We start from the raw sequence: 23,648 nt of genomic DNA, 5'->3' as shown, positions 1-23,648 counted from the left end.
ACTGGATATGGCAAAAATAACTAAAATTACTTAAGTAACCCCTTTGACAGATATTTTTTTGGTATAAATTCATTAAGTAATTTAGTTATTTCTCGCTTTAATTCATGCGCAAAAACAACAAAATAATGATTTTACTAACTTTTTAAAATTGGATCTATGGCTTCTATTGACACAGCAATTAGACTCAAATTTGCAGAAAAAAAATGCGATGTCGATGGCATTAAAAAGCCAATTTCGACATTTTGCGACTTGGTGACTTTTCGCTCTACGGGACGATATATAGGTCGTTGGCGTGGAGTCTGCGGTGCGTAAGTATATACGAGTCGTTGGCGTCGAAAAGGTTAAGAAAATTTACTAATCTTTTCAGGTAGTTGAAGGATTAACTTTAATTAAAATAAATTTACTTTCACACAATTTTACAAACAATCAGCATAAATATCGATTATTAAGCATTTTATATTGATTCTAGTTGAAACTTTCAGTAAACTTCGGTGAAACCCGAGATTTATAGAACTCTAATTGAATTAAATTAAATTGAATAAAAGAGTATTAGTATTAACTCAAGTGTTTTTTTTTGAGATAGCGCCTTTTGGTTGATGAGGGCAGTAAAAAGATGTAAAAGGTTTGAAATTCAAGATTAGACAAAGAAAGATATAATTCCATGAGACGTCACACAAAATTAGTGCCATAATGTACCTACTGATAAAAGTGTTTTAGAAAGAAGCAGATGTACAGATATTTCAAAAAATTACTTTCAATTCGGTTTAGAACCGAATTATTTCTTTTATTCGCTTAAAATCGGCTGTATATCTATATGTTTTCATTATATTATACAGAATATGGCAAATACAGGTATTTTTAAATAACGTAATGTGAGCCGATACGGACCCCTTACATACATTCTTACTGTATAAGAAACCATCTCGACTCTTCGCCACAAATCCTTAAACACATATACAATAATTTATTGTAACGATGACATTAGACATAAGTAGAATATTTTAATCTTTTCACCGCTTTTCAGTCATCCAGACGTGACTGCCAATGGAACGTCTCACACACACGCCACGGGCGGCAATGGAATTAAAAATCAAGTTGATTTGTCTCTGGTTTTCCTGTGGCGTATAGAGCACGTCACTTCGCTTGTTTTATGGCTGTGATGAAGTTGAGTGGCCACAGACTAATAAGAGATACTACGTATTTGAGTGGCACTCTTTCCCGGCAGCACTGACATGAGCTTCTATGGGCGTGTACACAAAAAACAGGGTCCGTATTTCCATGTCGGTATTATCCCGGCCGGGAAAGTGTTACCCAAGAAGTTAATCCAAGTTTATTCCGCTATGTTTTCTCATATGAACGTATAGCGAATCCTTTCTGCTAAATTTGATTCCACATACGCCACACACATGCGGTTTGTCTCCGCTATGACTTTTCATATGTTTTTTCAGTGAGCTGTGCCTTGTAAATTTTGAGGCACATACAGTACATTTGAACGGCTGCTCTCCGGTGTGAATTTTTAAATGCTCTTTTAAATTGCTGCTATTAGCAAATTTGACGCCACATTCAGTACATTCATACGGTTTATCTCCTGTATGAATTCTCATATGAGCTGTTAATCCGCTGTTTGTGCGAAATTTTGAGCCACATACAGTACATTCGAACGGTTTTTCCCCGGTATGAGTTCTCATATGATATCTTAAACTTGTGCTAGAGGAAAGTTTGGAGTTACATATAGCACACTGATACTTTCGATCGCTGTGTGTCGTGACGTGTTTCTGTTTACTATAGTTTCCATTAGTCTTACAGTCAATCTTATTACACGCTTTGTAATTTACTTCAGAATCATGCGTTTTAATGTCGTAGTTGATGATTTCAGCTTCAGTTGTAAAATTACTGGTGCAAGCCAAACTAGAAAATGTGTTACTGTCCTTTAATATATTTGTTTCTCCTTTCGTAGCATCATGAGTATAGGCTATCAAGTTTAGTTTCTCATCGAAAGTGTTTCTGCAAATATCAAAAACGTGACTTATATTTTCTTCCATGTTGTGATTGTTTTCATTTGTAATTAAAATTGTATCATGAAAGTTATCATTGGCTGGTTCACGTACATCTTCGTCATTTTGAATGTTTTGTAAATTTTGTGAAATATTATGTATAGCATCCCATTCCGTACCATTTTCTGCGTTATTTTCAGTAGCATTACAATCTTTGTATTCATGTTCAAGTTCTTCGCAGAACCTCAAATAATAGTCTTTCGAAGCGGAGTGGCTTGGCTTCATATTGAATAAAGGATTGTTAATGTGTGAGAAATATCGATTTTAAAAAATCTTGACGATCTGAAACAAAACAATTAAAAATACCCAACGTTAAAAATTAAAAGATGTTCATATTCACACTTGCAATATTGTTTATTTGTTAATTTTGATTTTTATTCAAAAGTTTTCCCACAATGATCACAAATGTAGAAGTCATTTTCATTATAGTCGTGTTATTTTCATTTCTGATTAAAATGTTATACTTAAATCTAGCTAGATTGGTTGATTCACGTATGTCGTCATTTTTTTTCTAAATTTTATGTAGATTTTGATTTTACATGATTGTTAGCTTTTAGATAATTACAGGTTCCACACCAAATTCGTTTATCGCTATCCCGCGGGAACTATGCAATGTTTCCGGATAAACACTATTCTATGTTCTTCTCCGAGATTCAAAAAGTATGGTATTACTTTTTCCGTCTTTTGTCCGCCATCCAACCCGCTATAAACAATATTCCAGCATGTGTCTACAGGGGCAGACTGTAAACCAGCGCTGGCAGCTTCCGCGTAAGCGCAGCATTAGCTGAGTTTGCCCCTTTTGCCGCAGGACAGACTACTATCTTGTATTGTTGCATTGTTTGTACTGATGGCAATTAAATATTTTCTTTCTTTCTTTCTTTCTTTCTTTCTTTCTTTCAAACTATCTGTATACCGAATTTCATCTAAATCGGTTCAGTGGTTTGGACGTGATGAAGTAACAAACAGACTTACAAACTTTCGCATTTATAATATTAGTAGGATTTCTTAATTGTACCTACTGTTATTTATTATTTAATTTATATCCAGGATGCAGTTATGAGGTTACACGCATAAATATTGTGAACGTAATTTAATAAAAAATATTTGGCTACATCAGATGTTTCAAGCATGACTGATATAAAATTATTATTAATTCTATATTTGTTTAAATTATTCAGCAATTAAGTTTTACTTTATTAATTTGGCTATTTCGGTTTTTGTTTTGCTGTATTATTAATTAAGAGCCGGTTTTTGCTACTTTCCCACAGATTCCATAGAATTTGCATGCAAAATTGAAGCCACTTTTTTTCTCAATAACAATAACGCTGATGAAAAGCAATTGTGAACAGAAATACCTATTACCCGACTGCGAAGAAGGAGGGTTATGTGTTTGACGCGTATGTGTGTATGTATGTATGTCTATTCCTATGTCCTCTCGTAACTACTCAACGGCTGAACCGATTTTGATAAATGATACGTCATTGGATTCATCTTGATAACGCGCGACACTAGGTGAAATTGATGAAAAATCAAAATGGCGGATTTTTGGCGCCAAATTGTAAGTTTTCAAAAAATGTTTTTTATTCAAATCTATCGAGTGGGGTCTAATGAAAGCTAATAATTAGCCCATTCTAAATACATGGGTTTTAATAGTTATGATCTACCATTTTCACAGAACTATTAAAAAAGTGTGAAATAAAACAATAAATTAAAAAAAATCAAAAAACCCGACTGCCTTAAAAAATCCTAAAAAGAAGAAAACAAGTCTTCTAGTGGGCTAGAACTTTGTTAAGTAGCTAACTAAATTTCAACAGTCGGGACCCATTTAAATCATGACACTCAAAAATTCTTACCTAATGGGTCCCGACCTTGTTTTCTTTTTTTAGTATTGTTTAAGGCAGTCGGGGTTTTTTTTAATTTATTGTTTTTTTTGAGGTACAATTTTAGAATCAGTCATGTTGTTTTAGATTACTCCCTACGTATAAAGAAACCATGTTTACTTTATTATATAGTGGACATTTAATTTAGTATCAAATGGCTCTTTCAAAGTAAATCACTTGATGGTACTTGTTGGAAATTGTGTAGTACCCTTAACATGTATTATCTATGTATAGTCTATGCTACTAAGCTAGAACCGTTTCCGGGTTTGTTCGTTCGTTCCACTCTCTCACTTGATAATATGGCTCTGCAAAAGTCACACCCAATTTTATATTTTTGATGTTTCAATGTGATAGTAATTCTTGTACATTAAATCCGTCTACATCTACTATTTGACGTGACAAATTGTAATTGTGATTTGTGAAGAATTAAAACTACAACTTTGTTGAGCACTACGTGTTTTTATTTCCGGCGTAATAAGACGCAAGATTCTTCGCTGCATACAGGCGCGGAGCCCTGTGCGATCATTCTGCTCATCAGGTTATGTTGCCCAGAAATAAGTATGTGCCGAGAAAGAAGAAACTAGATTTTAAACCAAAGAAAGGTACGTCGGAAACACTGAAATATTTTTGAGGTTATAATACAAGCTTCGTGGTAGGGTAAACTCGCATTATTTGGTGATACGCCTAATTCGGTGATACGTGGTTTGAAGCACGATACCGAGTAAAGCTAGTGAATTAAGGCCTTTTAAATGCGACCTTACTACAAAGCATTAAGTTAGAATTCCGTTTGCATTCTTGTGGGTCAAATTGAGAGAGCGAGATAGTTAATATTAGCAAATTTCTCGCGCGGGACCTCATTACGGCGCCGCGTGGACATGTAGCAACTGGTTCTCCGTTTATAATTAGTTTTTAAATACTAAAAGTGCCTGGATTTGTATAAAAAGTGGACAGTGTACTATAAAAACATTATTTTTAGTATATCAGTTATTATTTTTAACAAAACTTGTATAGTTTTTTCACAGTACGTTGTGAAAGCCGGTCAAAAAGTTATCATTTTCAAAAATTTGACGCCGCAACGGTATCACCAAATTAAACAAGATAGTTAAAGATATGAGTGAAATTTAATTATAACGCGTGTATTTTAATTATTTACTGCATGTATGTGTTGAAATATTCATAATTACTAAAGTTGCAGTTCATAAGCAACGTTAGTTTATTATTTTGGGGTCTTTATCACCAAATTACATGAGTTATTTTTTTTTTACTTTTCATTGTAATTTTTAATTTTCAGAACATGGATGACGATAAAATAAAAAGAAAAAAACCGCGAGTATAATGAATCTAAAAAAATAAAATCAGCCATTGAAAACGTATTGGAGTCAAACGTGACATTATACATATGTATAAGGCATCGGCGGTTTAATTTTTTCTGTTAAAAAGTTTTTATTTTATATTTTTTTCCCATCCTTAGGGTAGGTTTTTTTTCCACATTTATATGGGACCAACTTCAAGGTTCAACTTCAACCCCTTTCCAATAAAAAAATAATTATCAAAATCGAACTACTCTGTAAAAAGTTATGCGTGGTCATACATTAAAAAAAAATTCGAGTCGACTTGAGAACCTCCTCCGTTTTTTTTTCGTCGGTTGAAAATGGCGCAGATTGGATGAATTGTTAATTTTGCATGAAGCCGTATCACCTCCATTGCCAGAGTCAAGAAAGTTGATAATGATAAGAACCAAAAAAAAATATTTATGTGTGATGCATGTAGTAGGGTCGACAATTCCAGATTTCATATTAAATGGCATTGACCCGGATCACTCGCGTCTTAAATCGAGTTTAGCTCGACATGTTTCAGGCTAATCCGTAGCCCTTCCTCCCAGGAGCGTTTTCAACGTCATTTAGGTTGGAACTGTCAAATGTAGGGTAGCACACAACACTAACAACATCGCTCTACAAAGGTACGTTCGCACTATGAGTGAGTCACACGGTAGTTAAATGTTCAAAATGAATAGATTTCATTGTTTATTACAAAATATATACCCACGTGCAATTTAATTTAATACTAATTAATATTGTTTCCAAATATATTTTAAATAAACTTCATTATACCTAATTAGGTGATAAAAAAAAATTAAAACTTGTGTAATTTGGTTATAGTCTAATTAGAGTAGTACGTATCACCGACTTAAGGTGATTGTCACCAAATTAGCGGTGTTCGGGCAGTTGAAGAAATGTGGATTATGAACAGTATTATTTATATTTAATTAAGATTTAAAGGCATGATTATGCCAATAACAGGACAGTCTGCAGTTCCTATTAAAAGTACAGACATTGATTGATAATAACATGGACTTTTATTCAAAATTCGATTTTATCACCAAATTAGATGAGATCACCCTATAACCTATTCTTTTTTTTCGTTTGCTCAACCAACATCACAATAACGTTGTCAAGAATGCCGTCACATAATGAACACAACGGACACGGACAAATTTCCGTCGAGAAGCTGGATGGTTTGGAAAACTATTCGACGTGGAAATTTTCCATAAGAATGCTTCTTACGCTGGATGATCTATGGGGCTGTGTGGAAGGTACCGATAAGGATGCGTCCCGCGGCAGCCGCGCTTTAGCGAAGATATGCTTATCGATCAAGCCCGCCTTGTATCAGTACGTACGAGATGCCACGTCGGCAAAGGATGCCTGGAAGAAGCTTGCCGATGCCTTCGAGTCCAAAGGTCTATACAGGAAGGTGCTCTTGTTACGTCAACTGCATAAAATTGAATATAGCCAATATGGTGGCATGTCGGAGTATATCGAGGCAGTCATGCGGCTCGTTCAACAGCTCGCTGATATAGGCAAGAAGATAGACGATGATGAGGTAGCGGAAATCCTGTTGAGTGGCTTATCGCAGGAATTCGACAATCTAGTGTCGGGCCTGGAAACCGCCTGTCTTACAAGCAATCTAACGGTGGAACTTGTGCGTGCCAGACTGCTACAAGAGGAACATCGGAGAAATGGGAGTGACCAGGAGGGAGTGAAGGCCTACCTAGGAAGCAAAAAGAAGAAGTCATCGCCTACATTCTGCCAGTTCTGCAAGAAGAGCGGACACACTATCAAGCGTTGCTTTAAACGCAAGAAGGAGCTGAAGAACACTCAAGAGAACCACACTATGTTTGCATCAGCCATGGTATGCAGCGGCAGCAGCAGCCATGACTTTGTGGTGGACTCTGGTGCCTCCCAGCATATGATTGCTAATAAGGAGCTACTCGAAGAACCTAGAGGTAAAAATTCTACCATTTATATAGCTAATGGTAATAAGTTACATAGCGATTGTACTGGTAGGGTCTCTTTGTGCTCCAATGTTAGCCTTGTAAATGTTCTCCATGTGCCTGATCTCTCCAGCAATTTACTGTCCGTTAGTCAGATCACTGACAAGGGTTATACTGTCATTTTTAATAGGAATCATTGTAAAGTCTTTGATGATATTAAAGTCACTGGCAATCAAGTCTTAGTTGCTTCTAAGGAAAATGGTCTGTATAAGTATAAGGCTCAAGTGCGACACATCCTTGAGGAGGAGTCTTCCAGGCTCTTGCAGACGAGGCAAGAGACAGTGAATGCTCACGCTGTTTCGACTGTGCCAATGGACCTAATCCACAGACGTCTAGCTCATCTATCTGAACCAGGTATGAGGATTCTTGGTGATGGGAAAAAATGCATGAACCTATCTTTTCAGAAAGAAGACACCATCAATGGTAGTTGCGAGCCGTGCTTGACGGGCAAGATGACGCGTGCACCGTATCCTGCTGTCAGCACGAAGCGCACTACCCAACCTCTTGAACTCATCCATTCAGATGTGGCTGGACCTATGCAGGTCGAGACTTGGGGTGGAGCTCGTTACCTTTTGACCTTCACAGATGACCATACCCGGAAGACATGGGGCTACCTTATGAAACACAAATCAGAGGTGAGTTCACATTTTGTTGATTTTAAAACTATGATAGAGAAGCAATCTGGTTTGTCAATAAAAGTTTTGCGTAGTGACAATGGCCTTGAGTTTACAAATAATAAACTGGCCAAATATCTTAAAGACCATGGTATTATACACCAAACCACTGTCCCTTACAATGCTGCTCAAAATGGAACAGCAGAACGGGCTTTTAAAACGATTTTTGATAAAACTAGGGCTATGCTGCAGGAATCCGGCCTGTGCAACCGTTACTGGGGAGAGGCAGTTATCACAGCCATTTACCTGAAAAACAGGTCTCCTACCAGAGCGCTTTCAGGTGGAGTTCCCGAGAGCTTATGGACTGGGTCTCCTATAGACATCAGTCATTTACGTGTCTTTGGGTGTACTGCTTATGCACATGTTCCTAGTCAAAAGCGTCAGAAACTTGATGCTAGAGCAAAAGCGCTAATTTTCGTTGGTTATGGTGAAACCTTTAAAGGATACCGTTTGATTGATCCCACCAAACCTCACAGAGTTGTACAGTCCAGATCTGTTATTTTTGATGAGGATAAATTTATAGGAAAATTTGACAGTTGTAAAAAGACTTGTGGAGCCAATTTTTATAATTATTATATTGATCAAGAAAATTTTAATATTCCAATGCCCAATAATGAAAATAATTCTTTTAATGGATTGAATAATTTTAATGATAATAATGACTCTAATTTTAACAAAGATTTTAATGTTAATGACGTCATTCAAAATAATGAAAAAGATAAATCAGCTGAGTGCTCATCCTCTTTAAATAAATTTTCAGATGGAGAGACACCGACGCCACCGGCGTGGTCGCCGCTCTCTGAACACTATTGTACGGGCGATGAAGGTGCAAATGACAGTCCCGGTGATGAGGATTGCGACCCGAGGGGCGCCTTATCTTCTCTGCCGGAGTCATCATTTGATAATCATGACGACGGTGATGAAGTGGGTGCTCCAGAGGTTCCCGTGTCTTCTCTGCCGGAGTCTCCACCAAGTGAGCCGACGCTGCCGGTTGTTTCCGACACGTCTAGTTCACGTCGCGTACGTAAAACACGAGGTAATGTGCCACACCATCTCAGAGACTATGATTTATCTATGATAGCAGAAGGGTATTCGCCAGATGAGCCTACATCATACTGTGAAGCCATGCAATCTTCAGAAAAGGATGAATGGCAGAGGGCAATGCGTTGCGAGTATGAGTCTCTAATTAAAAACAAGGTATGGATTTTGGTAGACAGACCTGCAGATGAAAACATCATCAAGTGTAAATGGGTTTACAAGAAAAAACTCGACACCTCAGGTAAGCCTGCCAAATTTAAAGCTAGGTTGGTAGCCCGTGGCTTTAGTCAGGTAGAGGGCATTGACTATACGGACACCTTTGCACCTGTAGTGAGGCATAGCACACTGAGGATTTTATTTTCTATTGCTACAGAATTAGACCTAGACGTAGACCATATTGATGTAACGACTGCATTTCTAAATGGCGAATTAAACGAAAAGATTTATATGGAGCAGCCCTCAGGCTTTAAGAACTGTGATAAGGTTTGTTTGCTTAAAAAGAGCTTATACGGCCTTAAGCAAGCAAGCCGAATGTGGAATATCAAAATACATGATTTCTTAGCTCAAAATAATTTTTCTCAGAGTAAGTGTGAGCCATGTATTTATACAAAGAAAACAAAGACTGAATATATTATTATTGCCTTATATGTTGATGATTTTTATATATTCCACAATAATTGTATTAATAATATTTTACAACTTTTACAAACTAATTTTGAAGTCCGACATTTGGGCAAATTAATTAATTGTTTAGGAATGAATGTTTGTAGAGGAAATGGCATCACAACTTTGGATCAAACTGAATACATAAAGCGTTTATTATTCAAATATAATATGACAGATTGTAAACCTGTTTCAACACCTTTACCGGTTAATTGTAAATTACAGAAATCAAATCAGACATGTTTAGATGATGAGGTCTATCAGTACAGACAGTTATTAGGAAGTTTAATGTATCTTTCAGTCTCTACTAGACCGGACATATCTTTTGCATGCAGCCAACTTAGTATGTTCAACACTTGTTTCGATGAGAATCATTGGCGCATGGCGAAGCGTGTGCTCCGTTACCTAAAAGGTACTATTAATTATGGCATTTGTTTTACAAAAAGCAATAATTTTAATCTTACCGCATACGCTGACGCAGATTGGGCCAATGACCTTTCAGACCGCAAGTCCTATACTGGTTTTGTGATTAAGTTAGGATCTAATGTAATTAACTGGGAGGCTAGAAAGCAACAGTGTATTTCTCTTTCAAGTTGCGAATCAGAATACGTAGCTCTTGGAGATTGTTGTAAGGACATATGTTTTGTACGAAATTTCCTGACAGAAATTATGAACAAAACTTTTGACACTGTCATTTATAATGATAGCCAAAGTGCTCAAAAATTACTGTTAGTCAAAGAGCACTCCCACAAAAGAACAAAACATATAGATCTAAGGTATCATTTTATTAAAGATCTGATTCAAAAGGGACATTTAAATGTGGAGTACTTGCGGACTGAGAAAATGGTAGCAGATATTTTAACAAAACCTTTATGTGCTGAAAAACATTCTAAATTTATGCAAGGACTTAATGTTAAGCCTTTGAAATGTCAATAGCTTTACCTCTCTACTTGTTTTTTTTGACATTCATTCTTATTTTGTATAATTTTAGATGCATGCCTTATCACTATATTAATGTCTATGTGTTTTTCACTAGACTAAGCCTGCGGCATGTAATTAATTATAAGTATGCTTTATGTAGAGCCATACTTGTAGAGTTTTTTTTATGGCATGTAAAGTGTAAGGAGGAGTGTTGGAAATTGTGTAGTACCCTTAACATGTATTATCTATGTATAGTCTATGCTACTAAGCTAGAACCGTTTCCGGGTTTGTTCGTTCGTTCCACTCTCTCACTTGATAATATGGCTCTGCAAAAGTCACACCCAATTTTATATTTTTGATGTTTAAATGTGATAGTAATTCTTGTACATTAAATCCGTCTACATCTACTATTTGACGTGACAAATTGTAATTGTGATTTGTGAAGAATTAAAACTACAACTTTGTTGAGCACTACGTGTTTTTATTTCCGGCGTAATAAGACGCAAGATTCTTCGCTGCATACAGGCGCGGAGCCCTGTGCGATCATTCTGCTCATCAGTACTGACCTTGTTACTGTCTAGTTTTAAGCATCCAACAAACTTCTGCAAAAGTTTTGTAATCACTTTTGAGACGACTTTATGATAATACAAAAGAATAAATGAAAATAAAAAAATAAATAAGCGGATATACTCAAGTTAATGATAATTCAAATGAATTAATGAAAAAAAATATATATAAGTGGATATACTCAAGTTAAGCACTGTGTCGGTAAACTGATGGTATTTAAAAAACGGTTAGTTCAATTATGACTTTCAGGCCTGCCTACCTTATTTCATCTTACTTGGCTACAGGGTGAGAATCACGGTAGAATAAAAACAAGTGGAAGTGCTATTGTCACTCACGAGTCTAGTATCGAAACCGCTGTCACATAATATATAATAGTACTAACGTACAGAATGGCCACGCTCCGCCCCGCACCGGTTCGAGTTACCCCACCCCTCAAGCGCAGATTGCAGGGCACTAAGTTCGGGAGCAATTATTTTGCGAAATGGTAACGGTACCCTACCTACTTCCTTTATTTAAATAAATAATGATTTCTGAAATTATCACGATTAATACATGAAATAAATGCCTAACGAATAATTCGTTTAAGTTTGTAGTCGTATATCTAATGTAGACAGGCACATTTTAAGTAGGTTTAAATAAATAGGTAAGATTAACGATTACATTTATTTGCACTATCTAAGCCATACCTTGCGATAGTCAGCCCTGTGTATCTTACGCACACATTGACGCGTGTATTGTACGGACATCGTCGTGCCTGAGTGCGTGCGTGGCCGCCGTGTGCCGCTGTCGCCAAACTCACACAAATACGCCGATTGTCTTATATTGCACTACTAATTAACAAATCGTCTGATTAGCAGCTTTTATTTTAGTAAAAACAAGCTTAAAACAACCGACGTAACAATTAAAATCGTACCTTCGAAGGTTATAAATAAAGTTTACTTTAGCCAAGTACATAAAGCATTTACGACGTTTGGTAAGCTGGATAATTGGATATGATATTATGTCATTTGGCGAGCAAGTTCCGCTACTCGATAATAGAGGGTTTTATATTCCGTACAAGGAATATTAACCCTAATTAACTACAAACCACCTGCAAACTAGGGTTGAAATTTGTGTCCACGCTTTTATTTTAGTGAAAACTAGCTTAAAATAACATACCTAACAATTGAAAACGTACCTTCGGAGGTTATAAATAAAGTTGACTTTAGCCAAGTACATAAAGCATTTACGACGTTTGGTAAGCTAGATATATTATGTCATTTGGCGAGCAAGTTCAGCTACTCGATAATAGAGGGCTTGATATTCCGTACAAGGAATATTAACCCTAATTAACTACAAACCACCTACAAACTAAGGTTGAAATTTGTGTCCACTGATCCGTGTTTGTGTCATTTTTGACGGACAGAAGCGTAAAGTCATTTGTTTTGAAAATAGTGCATAACATTAAATGATGAATTAGGTAATCGATATCGATAAAAATCATTTGGTAAAATAAGACTTGGGAGTTCAGTGATACAGTAAAATTAACGTGTTAGTTAGATTTTTAGATAAATTTTATAGTATATATTTTAGAAAAAAAAAACATGTTATATAAAAGTCTTTCATTATTTATCCAGTATTATGTACCTTCCCATCTAAATTATTACCGAAGTACTGAATGACTAAAATACTAATTAACACAGAATTTAAATGATACGTTTTACATCTCCCTCAATTAAGATGTTGTAATAACTGAGTCGCTTAGAAGAACATTAATATAAGTTTCAGCTATGAATTTTCATATGTTTTTTAGTGAATCGCTTCTACAAAATTTTGTATCACATTCAGTACAGTTAGGTATACCGTATACCGTATACGGTTTTTGTCCAGTATGAATTCTCATAATATGATTTCTAAGTGAATCGCTTCTGTAAAATTTTGAATCACACATAGTACACTGATGAGGTTTTTCTCCGCTATGAAGTTTCATATGATTGCTAAGTGCTCCGCTTTCCCTAAATTTTGATTCACATTTAGTACAATGAAACGGCTTCTCTCCACTATGAATTCTCATATGATTTTTTAGTGGCCCGCCTCTACTAAATTTTGAGCCACATACAGTACATTCATACGGTTTATCTCCAGTATGAATTCTCATATGAACTTTCAATACACTGCTAGTGACAAATTTTGAGCCACATACAGTACATTCATACGGTTTCTCTCCGCTGTGAACTCTCATATGAACTTTTAGTACGCTCTTTTCATAAAATTTTGAGGCGCATACAGTACATTCATACGGTCGCTCTCCGCTGTGAATTCTCATATGAACTTTTAGTTTGTCACTTGTGTAAAATTTTGAGGGACATAAAGTACATTTGTACGGTCGCTCTCCGCTATGAATTCTCATGTGTATTATTAGTTTTCCATTTTCACTAAATTTTTTGTCACAAACAGTACATTTGTACGGTTTTACCCCGGTATGAATTTTTAGGTGCCGATTCAATGAGCTCCTAGTGGATACGTTTTAGTCACAAACAGTACATTTATATGGTTTTTCTTCGCTATGAATTCTCATATGGCCTGTGAGTGAGCTGATTCTACTAAATTTTGAGGTACATACGATACACTGATAAGGTTTTAGATCACAGCGTTTCTGGACTTGTTTAGTCTTATGATCACATTCTCTACATGATTTGTAATAGTGGTTATTAGTAGTTTTCGTTGCGAATTTGCTGTTGCAGGTCGAGCAAGACCATTTAAATGTTCTCATTGTGTTCTTGTTTATTTTTGTGATTTCTTTAGTATTATTGTGAGTTTTAATGTGGACTATTAATTTTAGTTTTTCTTTAAAAGCTTTTCCACAATAATCACAATGGTAAGGGTTGTTTTTTGCTACATTGATATAGTTTTCATTTGTATTCAAACTTTCATCCGCAACCTTTTTAAGATTGATTGTTTCACGTTTATATTTATTATTTGGAATGATTGAGATATTCTGTGAGGCATCTGATGTTGTGGGAAGCTGAACGCCATTTTGGGTCGCCTTACATTTGTTGTATTCACGTACAAGTGCTGTAAAATAAATTAATTTCAAGATTTTTTTATTGTTTTGGTCCATTGTTCCACTTTCAACTGGGTCAAAATTCAGTTGCACGATTCGACCCGTACATAAATAGCAAGTTAAATAAAATTTTGTAACAAATAAACAAAACTTTAGTTTAATGCATCAGTTACCTTTTATTTCGCGTTTCGCTCTTTAATAAATCAAATACCTAAGTAACAATACTGACCTTGCAACTCTCTACTTAACGGTCCGACAAGCCTCCGCATGTTTGTTACAATTTCTTTTGCTCACTTTTTCAAATATATCACAAATAACAATTTTTAACCGAACTTTTGATACTTAAATTAAATTAAATAAAAATAATACATGAACTAGGTAATTCTAGTTGAAATTGGAAATTTATTAATTCTGTCAGCAAGGCGATGGTAATAAAAATGTGGGTAGGTAGTTGAGTTTGACTAAGGCCTTCTATCTTTATTGAATAGTGTTAAAACAAAGAATAGGTAGGAATAGGGTAATAGACATCATTAACAATTGTTTTTAAGAAAAAGAAGCTCTTTCTAAAAACCAGGTAATTATTTAGTTAACTATCAAATTTGATTTTCACAAAGATGCGTAAAACATTTTTTTTTTTGAGTTGGTAACAATTTTAACGCCACAGAATTTTATAATAAAGAATTTCTCTTCTATGATTGTTTTTTTTTGTCTTTTTGTATTTTTTAATTTCAACTCCAAATTTGTTACTTTTACGGGTATCCCCTGAAACCATTTCGAAAATACAAAAAAAAGCATAAGTAGCGTAGTAGAAATAAGCAACCTGAGATATGTATGCATAGGGAAAATTCGTGTCTAGATTCCTGTCCAGCGGTGGTGTAGGGGTTATAGCACGCAGCACGGATTGCTGAAGACCTGGGTTCGATTCCCAGCGCTGGTCTCTTTTTCTGGTTTTTCTGTGCATCCATGTCTCAGTTTGTATTTTCGATATAATTTCTCTTCTTCTTCTTTGTCGGATACTCTTGACAGAGCAGTTGTGGCCACGTAGCACGTCGAACAATTCTACGCCAGCAGGGCTACTACGAAACTCGAAGTTCGTGTCGTACCGTCCCTCTCGCTCTCGTATTAAATAGTACAAGTGTCAGAGGGACCACACGACACGAACTTCGAGTTTCGGAGTAGCCCTGCAATCGTGGTCACGTAGCACGTCGAACAATTCTACGCCAGCAGGGCTACTACGAAACTCGAAGTTCGTGTCGTACCATCCCTTTCGTTCTCGTATTAAATAGTACAAGTGTCTGAGGGACCGCACGACACGAACTTCGAGTTTCGGAGTAGCCCTGCAGTCGTGGTCACGTAGCACGTCGAACAATTCTACGCCAGCAGGGCTACTACGAAACTCGAAGTTCGTGTCGTACCATCCCTCTCGCTCTCGTATTAAATAGTACAAGTGTCTGAGGGACCGCACGACACGAACTTCGAGTTTCGGAGTAGCCCTGCAGTCGTGGCCACGTAGCACGTCGAACAATTCTACGCCAGCAGGGCTACTACGAAACTCGAAGTTCGTGTCGTACCATCCCTCTCGTTCTCGTATTAAATAGTACAAGTGTCAGAGGGACCGCACGACACGAACTTCGAGTTTCGGAGTAGCCCTGCAGTCGTGGCCACGTAGCACGTCGAACAATTCTACGCCAGCAGGGCTACTACGAAACTCGAAGTTCGTGTCGTACCATCCCTTTCGTTCTCGTATTAAATAGTACAAGTGTCAGAGGGACCGCACGACACGAACTTCGAGTTTCGGAGTAGCCCTGCAGTCGTGGCCACGTAGCACGTCGAACAATTCTACGCCAGCAGGGCTACTACGAAACTAGAAGTTCGTGTCGTACCATCCCTCTCGTTCTCGTATTAAATAGTACAAGTGTCTGAGGGACCGCACGACACGAACTTCGAGTTTCGGAGTAGCCCTGCAATCGTGGTCACGTAGCACGTCGAACAATTCTACGCCAGCAGGGCTACTACGAAACTCGAAGTTCGTGTCGTACCATCCCTCTCGTTCTCGTATTAAATAGTACAAGTGTCAGAGGGACCGCACGACACGAACTTCGAGTTTCGGAGTAGCCCTGCAGTCGTGGCCACGTAGCACGTCGAATAATTCTTCGCCTCGCAAGTTGTCCCTGGCTGTCACTTTTCTGGCGCAAGTGTTGAGAGGAATAAAGAATTTAGCATTTTCGTTTTACCAATGAAATGTCGTATGTGGCCCCAATTTTCTTTTCGATTAGTATATTATATGTTGTATGATTTCCCTAAGCTGCTGCTGTTACAGACCATGGGTTACGATGATAGATATAAAACGAAAAAATGTAAAAAAGCCATTTTTTTACGCATAAAAAAATTGTAAAACAGTATAAGTGAAAAGTTTAGATTCATGTTCAAATTTAATTTACCTACATAAGTTGAATTTCATCGAAATCTGTCAAAACACATGGCAAAACAAAATTAAAAAGCGGTAAAGAAAAATATAAATATCAAAGCTGTTTAAACTATTTAGATCAATTGTAAAATTAATGTAGTTGACTACTAATCCATTTGAGGCTGCTCGTCCATTGGAGAGAAGCGAGGCAGTGGAGCGGCGAGCGAGATAAAAATCAACTAATAAAATTGCATAATACTTTCCCTCCGCTTGTGGACAGGGAGTAGATAACTAGGTTTAAAATTCATACAACACCGAGAAGAGGAGCGGGAAAGTCGAGAGGGAAAGGGCGGAGAAACGAGCGATAGCGAGGAAGCTCATTGAATGGAGAAACATTGTGTAACTCCGCTCCGCATTACTTTTTCGCTCATCGCCAGTGGGCAGGCAGCCTAAATACTTAAAAGTCCATTTTTAGTGACTTAAACGTACTACTACACTTTCGCAACATTCTGAGTTACTTAGGTATCAACACGGGTTTTTCCACTTTGAATGCTATCAATATAAAGTCTCGTGAGACATATTGATGATATTACTAAAATATACGGTTCACCACACGATTATGAGCCAGGAACAGTCCGACGAGTTTCGATCAACTTCAACTTTTTTGTTTAGTGGCAATCGGTCGCTTTTGGTTAGCGTCCATTACTGCCAATGACACCTGACTTTTCCTGACTTATAAATCCTATGATCCTGCAGGGCTACTACGAAACTCGAAGTTCGTGTCGTGCGGTCTCTCTGACACTTACACTATTTAATACGAGAGCGAGAGGGACGGCACGACACGAACTTCGAGTTTCGTAGTAGCCCTACTGTTCGTGAGTTCATTTCAGTACCACCTACGGTACAATTACTGTTTCTCTCTGTCATGAATTTTCATATGTTTTTTTAGTTTACTGTTTTCCCTAAAATTTGAGCCACATACAGTACATTCATACGGTCTCTCTCCAGTATGAATTTTCATATGACTTTTCAACCCACTGCTAGTGGTAAATTTGGAGCTACAGTCAGTGCATTGATGCGGTTTCTCTCCTGTATGACATCTCATATGAACGTTTAACTTATCCTTTCTACTAAATTTGGACTCGCATACAGTACAATTGTATGGTTTTTCTCCGCTATGAATTCTCATATGAACTTTTAGTTTGTCGTTTTTGTAAAACTTCGCGGGACATTCGTTACATTGATAGGGCCTATCTTCGGTATGAATTTTCATATGATTTTTTAGTCCGTTGCTTCTACTAAATTTAGTGCCACATACAGTACAAACATACGGTTTTTCGCCGCTATGAATTCTCATATGATTTTTGAGTGCATCACTTCTATTAAATTTTGAGTCGCATTCAGTACATTGGTACGGTTTAACTCCGGTATGTATTTTCATGTGAGTTGTTAGTTTACTTCTTTCTTTAAATTTTGATTCGCATTCAGTACAATTATAAGGCCTCTCTCCGCTATGAGTTCTCATATGAAGTTTCAGTGAGCTGTTTCTACAAAATTTCGAGTCACACTCAGTACATTGATAGGGTTTTACTTTACTTTGTGACCCTGTGTTTGTTACTAAATTATAGGTTTCAGTAGTTTTATCGTCACATTCATTTGTAACATGGGACATTAATTTTGATTTTTCATCGAAAATCTTTCCACAATAATCACAAATGCATGCGTTATCTTTTACGGGAAGATTGTTATCATTTGTGATTGAAATTGTAAACTGAAAGTTATCATTGGCTGGTTCACTTACGTTTTCGTCATTTTGAGTGTATTGTAAGTTTTGTGAAATATTCTGTATATCATACCATTCCTTGGGGTTTTCTGCGCTACTTACAGTAGCATTGTAATCTTCGAATTCATGTTCAAGTTCTTCACAAAACCTCAAATAATAGTCTTTCGAAGCTGAGTGGCTTTGCTTCATATTGAATAGAGAAATTAATCTGTCTCATAAAATCCTTGAAAATTTTTGACACGCTGGAACGAAATAATTTTAAATACTTACTTAATGTTAATTGAAAGAAATGGCATTACTTACTAGTGTTTTAATGACATGTTTTAAACCTAATGATCGATTTTACGAATATTTAAAAAATATATGTAATTATTAGCAGAAGCAGAATACCATATACGGGACTTATCACGCTATTTTTACACAAGTAATATTTACCTCGACTTTCGGCAACGTTACAGTTGCCGTGGCCACGAGTAGACTGAAGTGTGGGGTGTCAAGTCTGCCTAGCAAAATAAAATAAAATATAGCGTGATAAGTCCCGTACTTATATGGTATTTTGACTATGAGTGAGTATCACGAAAGTTTAAAACGTTTATTAGCAGAATATAGCATCATCTCAAAACAATAAAGTAGTATGATTTAAAAAAAATGGGGTCATTTTTTTTTTTTATCAACATCATGATTCTGTTTAAGTACAAAATTTGAGGGATAATTTGAACAGAAATACCCATGTATAATATATCATATTCATAAGGTAAATTTATGAAAATAGGTTTAGTTAGTTATTTCATAGATTTTGCAGGTGGTAGGACCTTGTGCAAGGTCCGCCCAGATTGCTACCACCATCTTGCTCGCTAATCCTGCCGTGAAGCAGCACTGCTTGCACTGATGTGTTTCGGCGTGGAGAGTAAGACAGCCGGTGAAATTACTGGCACGTGAGGTATCCCATCTTTAGGCCTCTAGGTTGGCAACGCGTCTGCAATATCCCTGGTGTTGCAGATGTTTAAGGGCGGTGGTGATCTCTTACCATCAGGAGACCCACTTGCTCGCTTGCCATACAGTCGAATAAAAAAAAAACACTTACGTATACAATCAAGCTTCAAGTTTTCTATAGGTAAACTCTTTTAAAAATAAATCAACAAACAATGCTGCCTTGTGATTGTTTTTTAAACATTCGATGTACCTCCACATGTTTGTAGCTAATTTTTTTCAAATGTATCACAATTCCAATCACTTTTAAAACGATATTATGATAGTAAAATAAGTAAATGAAAGTGATTATAACATCAAGACGTTATTCTAGTTCAATGGACTATTAGTTGTCAATAACTTTATGGTAATAAAAATGTGGGTAGTTCAGAACTATTTCAATCTATCCTACTCTACTCACCCACTACCTTTAAATAAATTGTGTTGAAACGACAGAGTAGGAATATTATACGTTGCAGATCTTGCAAAGCCACTGAGACCAAGTCTCTATAAAAATAAGGCTAAGATCATGAGCTAAGTACGTAGGTACGTTCATAGCAATAAAATAAAGAAAATAGTCAAAGTATTTAATTGATTAATAGCGTATTAAAATAATTAAACAATAATTCAATTATTAATTAATTGTAATATGAAATACTTAAGTAAAAATAATAATAAAATAAAATTATTAAAATAAAATTATATAATAAATTCGAATTTAAATATCAGCTAACTAATATTTAATTTATAAAGCCGTGCGAAAGAAACAATCTAAACACTTTGGTGCTGATGGAAGATACTTAAATTAACGGTAACTTATTCTTATCTTAATCAGTATTTTACGCACAGCCATTACAAGTATAATGTCTTTCGAAGTTGTTGGTGACTGAAACGCACTCTTTAGTAGAATACCTTTTCAGGAATGTTCTATATGGCAAACTATTTGATTATATGAATATAAAAAAAATGATAAAAAATTATACAACGTGTGACATACATAAAAACAGAAATTTTAATTAATGATAGCTTTAACTATTGAGAACCGTTTTATCGATAAAATATAACAATTACCTTTACTAATGGCCTTTTTTTAATTTTCTTTAAAATTTATTTGACATTTCAGAAAGGCAGCAAATTTTAGTGTCAGTTGTTAGCTTTGTTACCAAAACATTTCGAAAATAATTAATTTGTATGAAAAAAAAAAGTTTTTTTTACTAGAAATACTAATTTACGTTCATTATGGCTTATGCTTTCAACCCTTATAATATATGTTCTTATGGAAGTCACACGTTGTATATTTATGCTCCGAATTATTTAATCGTAAATTAGTCATATCTCCGTTAATACTGTAGCGTTTGGTATAAGACTGTACATACGTTAGGAAAACCCTAATAGTATTTTATGGAACTGTATCGTAATAGGGGTCCTTAAAACACGAGTGTGGATTTATAATAGGGTCACATGAGTGTTTAAAGGCCGAATTACGTTTTATCTATATCCACATATTAAATCCTCTATCATGTGTTCAAGAACCATTGAGAATGACCTGCATTAACGAGAACTAGGTAGGTATGTCTGCCCCACGAGCTGTAATGATGTATGAAATCTCATCACGATACAGATTTCTGTATCGTAATGACCATTAAGATACAGCCGTGTTCATAATAGAATCCAATGTCGTAATGCTGGTCATTACCTATGGATTTTGAACGCATAATTGAGGATTTACTATATGGGTGTAGATAAACACGTTTTATTTATCTTTGTCCAGAGGGTGAGACGTTGTGTAAGTTATTGTGAATCACTTTCACAAAATTTTGATGTACATGCAGTACTGCTCGACTGTTCCCCTACTTCATGAATCTTCATATGTTCTTTCAATTCGCGATTCACCCTGAATTTTGAGGGGCATACAGTACATTCATACGGTTTTTCTCCGGTATGAATTCGCATATGCTCATTTAAATCATTCCTGTAACAAAATTTGAAGCCACATTCAGAGCATTCATACGGTTTTTCTCCGGTATGAATCCTCATATGAACTTTTAGTCCGTAACTTCTAATAAATTTTGAACCACATACTTCACATTCGTAGGGTCTTTCCCCGGTATGAATTCTCATATGAACAACCAGCGAGCAACGTGCACCAAATTCTGAGTCACATAAGTCACATTTGAATATTTCTCCGCTATGAGTTTTCGTGTGATATCTAAGTGAGCCACTGCTACGAAATCTTGCGTCACATTCATTACATTTATACGGTCTTTCTCCGCTATGGGTTCTCATATGAACTTTTAGTGAGCAGTTTCTAGTATATTTCTTATTACATACAGGACATTCATACGGTTTCTCTCCGCTGTGGATCCTCATATGTATTATTAGTAAGTTCTTACTCTTTAATTCTAAGCCACATTCAGTACAGTTATACAGTTCTCGGTTGTGTGTTTTCATATGGTAGCTTAGTGTACCGCGGTTATTGAATTTTTTGTCACATTGAGTACACTGATGAAGTTTTACACAACTATGTGTCCGTATGTGTCTTATTAAATTACCTTTTTTAAAAGACTTATAATCGCATTCGTTACATGCTTTGTAAATTAAATTCTTTTTATGTATTTTTAAGTCGTGGTTGATAAGTTCAGATCTCGTCGCAAACTTACTGTTGCAAGTCCAGCAAAAAAATCTGATTATTTTAAATTTGATTTTTTTTGTGACATCGTGAGTTGTAATATGGGCTATTAATTTTAGTTTTTCTGTGAAAGCTTTTTCGCAATAATCACAAATGTAGATGTTTTTTTCTTTTACGTTACGATTGCTTTCATTTCTAATTGAAATCGTAGCTTGAAAGTTATCAGGATTGGCTGGTTCACAATAATTTTCGTCATTTTGAGTGTTTTGAACATTTTGTAAAATATCTTGTATGGCATCCGATTCTGTGGTATTTTCTGCGTTATCACCAGCATTGCCATCTTCGTATTCATTTTCAAGTTCTTCACAAAACCTCAAATAATAGTCTTTTGAAGGGTACTGGTCTTGCTCCATATTTAACGGATGAGTTTTTTAAATAATTTAGACCACGATTTCATGAAAACCATGAAAAATTTAGATTAGTTTTTTGGAATCTTTTTCTATTCCATGAAAAATGTTGAGGAGCTGAAACAAAACAATTTAAAATTCAACGGGAATACCTAACAGAAATTTTATTAGTTACTGGACGTAATGCGATAATCCATCCTTTAATTAGCTATAGTGAGTTTTTTGAGTGTAGCTTAATAACATGATCACTGTTTCTATAGTGTTAAGGACTTTTTGAATTTTAAATTGTAATATCATTGTAATTTGAAATTGGCATGTTGATTTTGTATATCGACTGAATACTGTTCCTGATGATACTATTTTTATCAATAATGAATGATAATGAAATTACTGTTGAATAATAGTACATTTTGTCTTAAGGGCGGCAAATAAGTAATTACGAACGAGAGTCTATTACAAGCCCGAAATCTGAGTCGATGTTCGTAATTCTAGTACTGCCCGTGCGACATACAATGTTTTTCATCACATCTGCGAGTAAAATTGTATATTTGTATAATAAAAACTAATATTTTTTCAAAAATTGCCGGTACCGCTGACTGACCTCTTGGCAGCCAGCTCCCCGCCACCCTCCCCCTACCCCTCCGGCAGCATGTGCCCGACGTGCGCGCGCCGCGCTCCTGCAGGCACTGCAGCACACCATGCATTAACATTCACTTACCGACCTTGGGCTTCATGACAGCCAAATTAGTACGGGCAATGACTCATTTACCGACCACGGGTTTCATGACAAGCACATTAAGGTCGAGGGTTTTATTTGGGGGGTTGCAACCAAGGTAGCCTGCATGTTACAACACTGTTTACGAACAAGTGCCATGAAAAAAAGTTGAACTTACCGAGTTTTCAAAACGTAAAATTTAAAAAATGCCCATTGGGAGGCAGGATTTATACAATTGGCCCAGTTGTTTCAGAGATTACCGCCTACATATAAACAAACAAATTTAATTTAGTATTTCAATACATATTTAATTTATCAGCAAATAAATCTTAAAAACAAATCAAATAACAATACTAACCTTCTAATTGTTTATTTAAACATTTCATGTTCTCCCATGTTTGTGACACTTTATAATAAGTAGTCCACTTTTTAATCATACCATCGTTCCAAATACTTTGAAATGATATTTTGATAGTCAAAATAAATAAATAAAATTGAATACAACATCACGTAGGTATTCTAGTTCTATTCACTGTTAGTTGTGCCAGCAAGTTATTGGTAATAAAA

General features: G+C 35.9%; 2 protein-coding genes across 10 annotated transcripts; both read right to left on the bottom strand.

Annotated features, from left to right (window-relative positions):
- Positions 1–30: 30 nt before the first annotated feature.
- LOC141444914 (uncharacterized) lies at positions 31–23,621 on the bottom strand. 9 transcript variants are annotated; one of them, XR_012453234.1, is made up of 3 exons: positions 23,440–23,621; positions 23,260–23,344; positions 21,690–22,483 (listed from the first exon to the last, which is right to left on the bottom strand). XR_012453234.1 is itself a non-coding variant. In XM_074110680.1 (2 exons), exon 2 carries the CDS (start codon positions 2,277–2,279, stop codon positions 1,320–1,322), a length of 960 nt encoding a protein of 319 aa, XP_073966781.1. In that variant the 5' UTR covers positions 2,280–2,336; positions 23,440–23,621; the 3' UTR covers positions 31–1,319. The 9 variants fall into 9 exon arrangements, 7 of the variants coding, with proteins under 7 accessions (XP_073966781.1, XP_073966778.1, XP_073966782.1 ...); XM_074110680.1 differs by lacking the exons at positions 21,690–22,483; positions 23,260–23,344 and adding an exon at positions 31–2,336; XM_074110677.1 differs by lacking the exons at positions 21,690–22,483; positions 23,260–23,344; positions 23,440–23,621 and adding exons at positions 31–2,336; positions 14,401–14,709.
- Positions 12,709–13,631, bottom strand: LOC141444510 (uncharacterized; the record flags this gene model as incomplete). The annotated part of the gene is made up of 1 exon (XM_074110059.1): positions 12,709–13,631. A coding segment is annotated over one exon (726 nt), but the record flags the coding sequence as incomplete, so codon positions are not given.
- Positions 23,622–23,648: the final 27 nt, after the last annotated feature.

This window comes from Choristoneura fumiferana, chromosome 30 (assembly GCF_025370935.1).
Source record: "Choristoneura fumiferana chromosome 30, NRCan_CFum_1, whole genome shotgun sequence".
NCBI lineage: Eukaryota > Metazoa > Arthropoda > Insecta > Lepidoptera > Tortricidae > Choristoneura > Choristoneura fumiferana.
This window is presented reverse-complemented; position numbering and strand designations above follow the sequence as displayed.